Source organism: Amphiprion ocellaris, chromosome 23 (genome assembly GCF_022539595.1).
Source record: "Amphiprion ocellaris isolate individual 3 ecotype Okinawa chromosome 23, ASM2253959v1, whole genome shotgun sequence".
NCBI classification, from domain to species: Eukaryota; Metazoa; Chordata; class Actinopteri; family Pomacentridae; genus Amphiprion; species Amphiprion ocellaris.
In genome coordinates, this window is record NC_072788.1 from 13,783,473 (window position 1) to 13,793,759 (window position 10,287).

The window sequence follows — 10,287 nt, forward strand, 5'->3', positions numbered from 1 at the left end:
CCAAGGAACGGCAGAGTTATGTGACAGTCAGCATGCATTTGTTTGTTTATGTCTGTCTGTCTGTAAGCAACATTCCATGAAAATGGAATAACGGGTTTGGATGAAATTTTCAGGGAAGATCAGAAATGACACAAGGACCAAGTGATTCGATTTTGGCAGCAATGCGACTTATTGTCTAGATCCGTGGATTTGTTAAAGATTTCGGTATCGTTACCAGATAGCGGCATGGCATCACTCCAACTATGACAACAAGTGAACACTACGTCAGCTGCCTGCTGATGATGACATGATTGTGATCCTACTACAAATCCACCGCTGCAGGACTTATCAATTGGAAATGAGACAAGGAATGATTGGTTAAATTGTGGTGGTGTTTCCGAGTCCCATCAATTCCTGCCACCTGCTGCATGTTTAGGTCACGCCATTCAGTATCTGTACATAACGTACACATGCGTAACACACACCTGTGCTCAGAGCAAGGTCATTTTGTTTATGGGTACATCTATATTAAATAGACACATGCTATAGTGCCGTGATTTCTGCTATAAATATGTTTCAAGATTTCAGACATCAGAAATGATACAACGACTGAGCAGCCTTGGCGGAGTACTGCTCTCTCTGAGTGCTTTTCTTGTTTCATATTGTGAATTTTTCTCACCTCCAGATCAGTTGGATGTGGCGGGAAGAATCTCCCAGTACATCAGCGGAGCCACAGTTACACACCAGCTGCCCATCGCTGAGGCCATGCTCACCTGCAAACACAGGACGTGAGTGTCGAAGCTGACAAACGCAAGACATCATATCACGGGCTGGAATTTACTCTTCGGGTTGTGCTAATAACTTCTGTTGTTTCTTCTCCTCCAGGCGAGATGAAGACTCCTACCAGAAGTTCATTCCTTTTATTGGGGTGAGAATTAACTCTGAGAGACAGAATTGCCAACAATTGCTGCTCCTGCTCAACATTTTGTTGACATGTTTTCTTGTTTTGCAGGTGGTGAAGGTTGGTCTCATCGAGTCCGGTCCGTCTCCAACAGGTGAGTGTTTGGAAATGAGTTGAAACCGGGCACTGGGTTTAATTTGATTGAGCCTTTGACAATGGTATATTCTTCTACTCAGGAGATACAGAGGAGGGCGTGGCAGTGAGCTTGGCCGTCCCCTCCACATCTCCCCCATCCCACGGCTCCCCCACAGGGATGATCAAAGAGGCAGCCACACCCCCCTCCTCACCCTCTATGGGCAGCGTCCTCACAGTACAGGGGTAGGACTTGTTTTTTGGTCTGTATTTTCTAAATTTTTCGGATTTCTGTCTTGATTTGATCCTTTCACCTGTAAAATACCTCTACAAGTTCTAAAAAATACAATGTAGAAATATCCCAAAATGTTGATTTGGAAAAAAAAAACTGCATAAGAATTAATTCATTATTTATTTATCAATGTGGAATTTATTTTTTTATCATGCAAGTTGGTGAAATATGCCTTACATTAGGAGATAAAACCACAGTTAATGGATTATGTTGTATGCTTTGGGTGTAAAAATCATGTCTTGCACAATAAATCCCAACTGCAGCTGTCAGCAAAACATGGAGTTGTTGCAGAGATATTAATGCCTTTAAAGCTTCTGTCTATATTTGTTTTACAAGCAAAAAGCAGGGAGTTGCATATGTTTGACTGGGATCCTGGGAAAACATGAGGGACTCTTTGAATCAGATGGTTTTTGCTCTGCCTGCTACAGTCCCTCTCTGGAAAGCCACAAAGACAGCAACTGATCTTTCTGTTTCACCTGCTGCAGAATATGTGTAAGGCAGCTGTACAAAGTTTGCTAGTGAAGTCGATCTGCTTTTGCATCACAGTTGAATTTCAATGAATCATTCGAGGTCAGATGCTGCAGAGGAAAAGCCAGGGTTGGTTGTAAAGCACAGTTCTTACATTAAAGGCTATTTTTAAGCGCTTTACATAGTGCATTAAAAGGTTCTTAAAAGAAAGATAAACAGTGTAAAAACATTCAAAAGGTTAAAAAAAAACTACATCTGTAAAAGTGGTACATAAATTAAAAGCAGAGAAAAAAAGAACAGTCTTTGAAAACAAAGAAAGAAATAAAGCAGACAAATGAATAGGATGAATCCTCTTGCCGGCTCAGCAACTTATCTGGATAAAGAGAGATTAAAAAGCCCGGCTTCTCTCATAAATAGAGTAGAGCAGAGGAGTGATGACCTGAAAGAACTCCCCTGCAGCATCCTTATGTTTGCTCTGTGAAAACCTAAAACTACAGAAAATGTAGTAAGAATCTTGAACTATATTAGGTCACACACTCGATCAGGAGAATACAGTCATCTTCATGTAAATGCTGGTTTCTTGTGTTGTTTATGAGCACTTTCTGTCCACAGGAGCCCCAGCATGTCTCACGGCGTGGACGCCATCGGCCTGCAGGTGGATTACTGGCTGGCCTCTCTGGCGGAGAAGCGCCGGGAAGGCGAGCGACGTGACACGGGCTGCAAGAACACGCTGAAGAGTGCCTTCCGCTCGCTGCAGGTCAGCAGGCTGCCAGGAGGAGGCAGCAGCGATCCACAGGCGCAGGTCAGCACCATGGCCATGACGGTGGTCACCAAGGAGAAGAACAAGAAAGGTGAGCTGAGGATCCGTCCACATAACTAAGATGTTAATTTGACTGCGTGGTGCCACCTTCAATTTGGTGAGACGACATGTTCCAAATGTCTTATTCTGTCCACCTGCAAATAGTAAAACCAAAATTCCTGTTTTTCAAGCATTACATGTTATCTCTGGAAGTCAGATTTTAATATGAAACACTTCTATACTGTTTGTTTATTTGAATCATCCTTTAATAACTTCTGCATTAAGTTAAGCTAGGTCTGAGTTAATTGTGCCTTTTCGATGAATGATTTGGACAAATTCAAAATCATAAAGGTCCCAAACTTACTGAGAGACACTTTTATATATATGCAATACTTAATCTGTTTATCTGCTGTAAGTGAATATTCAATGAAATCAAATGTAATTATAACAAGACATTCTAAATCTGAATTCAACATGTTATTGGGACTAGGTAACTTTGGATTTTCTGTATTTAATTTGTAATTAAAGAACTGAAAAAAATCTTTCAATAGTTTAATGTTTCAAAACCAATAATGGAAAGAGTCAGAATCAAAAAACTAAATCAAACAATCAAACACAGCCCATTTTACTTTATTCGCTTTCTTGTTCTTAAATTTAAAAAAAAAGACAAAATCACATTGTCTGTCATTTTTATTTCCAAATGAAAAACAGGAAAAACAAAATCTTTGTTTCTTTCAAATTCATTTTTGTCTTAAAAATAGAATATCTTTCTGTAGTGTCTGTAGGCTCTATCTCTCATGAGAAAATGTTCTTTTATAGACAGACAATTCTATCAACTTATTTGTACACTTATGTCTGTCCAAAGTTTGCAAAAAAATTGATTTTATTGTTTTTTTTCATTTTTAGAACATTTAATTTTTTATAAAAAAAAATAAATAAAATAAATATAAAACACAATAACCCATATGAGTTAGATTTTTATTTTTCAGAAAGCAAAAAAGCTCAAATTGACGGTTTGATTGTTGTTGAGTTTTTTTGACCCCTGAAATAGTTTTTGATCTTAGAAATCCAAATGAATTATCCTGTAATAACCTGACCACATCAATATGTCGTGTTCTATCCCTTATTACACACTCATATTTATTTGTTTTCCCTTCATCACTTCTCCCTTCAGTTCCCACCATCTTCCTGGGAAAGAAGCCCAAAGAGAAGGATGTGGATTCTAAGAGCCAGGTCATTGAAGGCATCAGCCGACTCATCTGCTCTGCCAAGCAGCAACAAACCATCCTGAAAGGTAACATGGACCATTAGGAGGTTTTATATCATTCACTGCTGTACACCGTCCCAGTTTTATTTCCCTGTCAGGCTGTTACTCAGCTCAGTTTTTGTGCCTCCTCAGTGTCCATAGATGGCGTGGAGTGGAACGATGTGAAGTTCTTCCAGCTGGCCGCCCAGTGGCCCACTCACGTCAAATACCTGCCTGTTGGACTTTTCGGCTACAGCAAACCTCCCTCTTAGGGCTGAGCGCCCCCCGACCTCACCTGCAACGCTCCTCGATCCTGTCACATCTTTGCGCACAGACGCCGCCTCTTGGAGACGTCAAGCGGCTGGATTATTTCCATTCTTATTTTCATTTTAGCCGTCTTGTTTCTCTTTGGGGAGGAGGAAGAGGAGGAGGAGGAGGAGGAGGAGGAGGAGGGTGGTGCTGGGGTGCAGCGCTGTTACTCGTCACTTTAATGCCCCTTTTTGCGTGTGTCTGTGTGTGCAGTGAGTGTGCATGCACACGTGAATGTACAGTATGTGTGTGTGTGACAAGGGGGTTACAGCACAAGTTTATTAGCTAACTGCCATTTCCGTTCTATGGAATGCAACAGCATGCAACAAGTCACCGTTTTCAAGCCCTTACAGTCTGACCCTCAAAACTCTGACCCCTTCAGAGCCACCGCAAGATCCGATCCACACGTGCATGCTCCCGGCTAACAGATACACCACTCATGTGCCACAAACAGTAACTCAAAATAAAAAGCAATGCAACAGGGCTTCAGTGTTTGCAAAAGTCTCCTCCGCTCACAAAATGCAGCCAAATAAAAGGCAGCCGTGTTGTGAAATTTTCCTGCGAAACAAACTCCCCTCAAAGCAAACCCTTTCATTTTGATTTTATTAATTTCAAGGGCTTCCATGTAACAGTTTTAAATATTTTCTCTGTACCAAAATGAGTCATTTGGATGTCTTAATGCCAAACAAAAAAGAAAAAATATACATATAAATGGGAAGTGTCTTTATTTTAATTGTGCTCTCGTGAAAAATAGTAAAAACCTTCCCTTTAAAGCTGTTTTGTGATGCATAGTGTGTGTTATTGTGAAGAGTTTCAAGATTTCAGGGCAGGAGCTACTATAATGTGCAGATTTCTTTTTTTTTCATTTGCTATGCACCTATGGATACATGCGGACTACTGGCGAAAATAGATCAACTCCCTTAACAGCAGATCCAAATAAATATGCAACCAGAAACAACCAGTTTAAAAAGTCCAAAACTCAGCAGCATTGATAGGAATATGATGGGGAAAGCGTGTTTTTTTCCCCTGATTAAATTCTGCTTTTCTATGAGTACCTATACAGTAAGAATGGGAGTTAATTACCCACAAAGAAGCACAATGTTGTCGCCAGTTTGCCCCTGAAAATCCTCACTTTGTCGGCAACAGACTGGCAGCTTTCTTTTTGGCGAAAACGGCGGACCTGGTCGAAATAGACATTCTATGAGCCATTCCCCTTTTAGTTTCGACTCCTTTGAATAAGACATTTAATCAGGAAGCAGTCGGGTTGGTTATTTTGGCACAGGTCTGCTTCGTGCTTTTCTGTAGGATGTCGTGAGGTGATTCGTGAGTGTACAGTGACAAGTGTGTGTGTACGTGGTGAAATAAATGTAATGTGGTCAGAAACTTTGAAAAAAATCACTGAAGGGGAGAAATAGTTTTTCTACTATGTGACAGAGGGCATGCAATTGGTGTGAGTGTGTGTGTGTGTGTGTGAGTGTGTGTGTGTGTGTGTGTGTGGTGTGTGTGTGTGTGTGTGTGTGTGTTGACACTGATGTGGTCATTATCAATATCACTGATTAGGGCTGTGAAAGCTGCAGTTGGTCATCTTGTTCACTTTGTAGTCTGGCACAAGGAGAACTAAATTGCAATTTAACTTCAATTTTAGTGGAAAAATAAAAGATTTAAACTCAACTTTGGTGCAAATTTTATAATAATTGGGTCAAAAACAGCCTGTGCAGCTGTGCCCTGTGTCACCTACATCGTAACATTCTCCATCTCCGCTGAAGTCTTTTTTTTAAAAATAGTGTTAATGCCAATGCCTTGATTTAAATGCTGTTTGTTTGAAGATAGGTTAGATGACTTTTTTTTTCCTGTGTCAATGTTCCAGTGTTACAGTTGTGAGTCGAGCAGCACGTCTCATTTTTCTGCACCTGTTACACGAGGTTTCACACTGAAGGCTTTCAAGCTGCCTGTTGGTTTGTTGGCTCTCCGTTTGGTTAACAGCTCGACTGTCACCGCTGAGCAAACACTGGTGGATTTGAAGTATCCAAAGTTCCAAATATTTGAATGTATTGAACTTAGTTTACATGTTTTGTGAATTTTTTTTGAGACTAAAGTACAGATGACAGAATTTTAGAAAGCTTCTCTGCAGACATTTTCAAGTCTGTGTGAGCACTTTTCTGACTAAATGACAACCAAAAAAAAACCAAGCTTTTGAACGCAGCCCTCTTGAAACCTTCAGTGTTTTTCCCTGCTGACAACCAGAGAAGGGCTCGACGGATACAGAGGTTGCGTCTTAATTATTCCTTGATATCAGTGAGCGTTGATGTACTGTAGTTTGATAAAGAAGTAGCTCGATCCAATCTAATAACAGGAGGTTTCAATCACAAATTATCTACCTGTGAAAATACTGACAATTTTGGCAGAAAATTCACCTTGAGACTTTTTGGTACTGCTTTAGAATAATGCATACTTAACAATGGTTTTTTTAATTTGTTGCTAATTAATTCATCGGTATAAATAAATCTTTTAAATGAGTAAGTGATACATGAAGGAAAACAGCTTTGTCAGTGGTGTCCCTCTGGTTATTTTATAATACATCTACACTTTGGTTTGAGTTAAGCATGTGGAATTTGAGGGGGGGTTGCTTACAGTTTAAAAAAAGAAAAACAACTGATGTTCCTCTCAGCTCTACGGAGCTTATTGGTGTCTTTAAATTTGTTGTTTTGGCCTCAGGGGCTGCAGCTTTAATTGAATTTGCTCTTATTGCATCACGTTTTATTACTTGAGGCAAAATCAAAGCAACCAGATGGTGAAAATAGAGAAGACTTAACAGTGTTGAAAGTTGGTGGAGACCAAAACAGAGCAAAAATTAGGCAGAATTTTGAACCCAATTTCCACAGATAAACACAAACACAGCTCCAAATAAAGAATCATTGGACTCGCTATGTGTACATAGACAGCTGTTTGCTATGAGGTTCACCAACAATTGTTTTTTAAAATTCTGACATGTTGTATTTACACCTTGTTGCTGCTGCCCCCATGTAGCCAACAAATTCAAATAAGACTGCTTTTTTTTGCAAAAAGATAAACAGGATAAGTTAAACAAGTTATGAGGAACATATTTAATAAACTATAACTTGTGTAGTACAAAAATAAATATAAATGTATATTGGAACACATTATTTATTATAAATGAACCAGAGGGATCCTTCACCAAAATCTGACGTAACTTTCTGCATTGTAATAGCTTTTTACCAATCTGCTAACCTGTGTATGAAATTTAACCTTTATAAAATCATGGTGAGTTATTAGTTGTTTTTTTTTTTAAGTTATTGTAAAAAGCTGTTGCATTTTTAAATTTGAGAAACGGTCCGAAATTTATACAACATTAGGAATGAAGCCTTCAACTTTTTTACTAAAATTGCAGATCTAGTCTCCACTGACACAAAATGATCTTTGCCTTGTGGCGTCTGACAAATTATTGCAATCATGATTTCCTAAATTGTATAAAATCATGATTCACTGACGTCGCTTTTGCACCCAAAGAGGGAGGCAGATAGAAATTAAATATATTCCGTTTAATGAGAATCTCTGCCAAAACTAAAATGTGACAAAATTGTTATTACATTGAACTAGAGCTGCAGGTTTTTGGAGTGCTGATGAGTGAAAACACATCACCAACAAAGTGATCCTTGTTTTAAAGTCATCATTTCAATGTTTGTAGGACCTGAATGCATCACACTCACATTCTGCAGCTTTTTCACCTAAAAACCACATTTTCCTCTCATTCTTACCAGTTCCATTTTCCCCTGCAGTGTCTTAGAAGATGCTGGTTGTTCTGTATGTGAGTCTTGAACTTGTTGCCGTGTGTTTTTTACCTGTACCTCTGTACCTGTGTTGACCCGTGTTTGTGACGCTGTAATGATGGTTCCTCTGTCCTTGACTAGTCGTGGTTAGAGATTAGGAGCTGTTTGGTCGATCAATAATCTCCGTCAGTGATCAGCAGTGTCTTTTCTCTCCGCCGTCCTCAGAAGTATGTCCCTCTGATGATGAGAGAGTCTTCTTCACCAGGCTTCCACAAGCTCACCCTTCTAAAAACAAACAAAAAAAAAAAGTCCCCATTCCCTCGCAGCTTGTAAATTTGCCATCTGTCTTCGTGGGAACGGGATTTGCCAGAGAACGCAGTAGTTTCTGCTCAGAGCAGAGCGTCCCGAGCTTGTGGACTTGTGGAGAGTAATTTGCACATGCCATCGTCTCTTCAGCAGCAGTCTTCAGCTTTTTTGCCTTTTGCCTATAACAATAATTAGAATAAGCAAACTATGACGCTTGTACATATCAGATAGTACTTGTTATATTGTATTCTAGTTCTTTTGTTTAGTTTTTCTTAATTTGACATGTTTTGTAGTACTGCTTTTTCATGATTACGTTTGTCAATCAAACAGATGTGGGATGAAAAGTGGAAGTGTTCATTGTTTCTTTTGTTTTTTTAAAATAAAAATATTCCTGATTTGTAGTACGGTCTCCTGTTTTTGAACTGTGTGTGTGTATTTTTGTATACAGCTTAAATCTCGATGTTAAACTGTATTCTCAAATAATATAGCCTTTGCAAAACTTGTAATACCAATTCAATTTTATTTATAAAGCGCCAATTCACAACATGTCATCTCACAGCATGGTGAAGGCTTTACAAATACCAGACTGCAGATATCTAAAAATCTGTGATTAATCATGCAAAAACAAAAACTGATAAATATATCTTGAGATCGGCTTCTGATAACACTACAGGAATACATGTAAATTAGGTGAAATACAGTCTTTGTTGTTGCAGATAAATGTATTAAGTCATGTTAAAATCAGCAGATAAAAAACAGGCTATATAAACAGGTGAAGTACATTTCAGATCATGATTTAAAGTGTAAATAAACAGTGCACATGATGCAGGTCAGTGGTACATGGAGCCTCCAACTGTCCTATTTGCCTCCTTGGATGGAGGCTGCTGCTGACATCATTACACAAAGAGCACCAGCAACACAAGAGGCTTCAGCTCCATGTCCTGTCTTCTACAATTCTACAATTTCATTCAGCAGAAGCTTCTGTCCAAAGCGACATACATCTGAGAGTAGCTACAACAAAAACAAGGATCTAGTCAAGAAAAAATAACCTGTTTTGTGAAAAGACTAATTAACCTTCAGTGTTAATCCCAAATATGCAAAGCTGCAGATGAAAGTTTGACTTATTTGTCGTCATTTCAAAAACTTTCATAGTGCTAAATAATGACTGTCTTTTTTTATTATAAATTGACAAAAATATCTGAAAGTCACTGAGCTAGACCACGGCTGTCATTATTTGTGGTTACCAGATGGAGTAACACTGATATCTGATACATTATTAATGCTCATTTTAATTTTGAATAAAAAACAATAATAACGGTAATTTGTGTGACCATCCAGGAGATGAGATATGAGTGCTGCTAAAAGGAAAAATCTAAGTATTCAAAAAATGAAACTAACAAATCTGTTGCCTACAGGCAATAAATAAAACTTGCAAACTGAAAAACAAACTGACTTCAGCTGTGTAAAATGTAGTTTGAGTTCCTTCTTTAAAAGTGCATGTTATTGATGGTGACTGTTATTTTAAAAACTTTTTTCCAGTTGTAGATAACAATCATTTCTGAAAGCTATTTCTATAGTTTTCTTTCTGGTCTTATCTACTTTTGTTTATACCTTTGGCTTCACTGTTATTGGTGATTTTACCTTATATTGCCCATGTCTTCCACCTCCCTATTTAATTTTAATAAATACTTGTTTATAGTGGTAGCTTTGATTAGTATTTATGTGAGGATTGTAATATACATTTTTAAAAAATATTTCTCTATGTAGCACAAGAGACTTGACTGTTATCTGAGTCCAAAAAAAGAAAGAAAGAAATTTGATCCAGGGCTTTTCATAAAACATTTAGACACCTTAGACACCCAGGGCCACTTACTGCAAAGAGGTTTTTGGGGGCAAAATAATATACATTATGCCACTTTAGCTCAGAAAGGAATCTAAAATCTAAAGGAATCTAAAAATCTGTTTTAGATATGTAAGCAGTTAAAAATGCTAAAGGAAACTCTCTGGAGAAGATGTAGTACTTAGAAGATGCTGATGTTGACAGAAGCTAGCTGGGAGCGGCACTTC

At 38.4% G+C, this 10,287-nt stretch overlaps 1 protein-coding gene across 1 annotated transcript in view; it reads left to right on the top strand.

Moving 5' to 3' along the window:
• The window catches only part of LOC111575354 (phosphofurin acidic cluster sorting protein 1), a 76,029-nt gene extending 67,408 nt beyond the window's left edge, over nucleotides 1–8,621 (top strand). The window contains exons 18-24 of the mRNA XM_055007832.1: nucleotides 665–767; nucleotides 865–907; nucleotides 992–1,034; nucleotides 1,117–1,258; nucleotides 2,385–2,623; nucleotides 3,746–3,865; nucleotides 3,971–8,621. Of these exons, the coding sequence (XP_054863807.1) occupies nucleotides 665–767; nucleotides 865–907; nucleotides 992–1,034; nucleotides 1,117–1,258; nucleotides 2,385–2,623; nucleotides 3,746–3,865; nucleotides 3,971–4,089 (809 nt within the window). The 3' untranslated portion in view covers nucleotides 4,090–8,621. The remainder of the gene's footprint in view (nucleotides 1–664; nucleotides 768–864; nucleotides 908–991; nucleotides 1,035–1,116; nucleotides 1,259–2,384; nucleotides 2,624–3,745; nucleotides 3,866–3,970) is intronic.
• The last annotated feature ends 1,666 nt before the right edge of the window (nucleotides 8,622–10,287 follow it).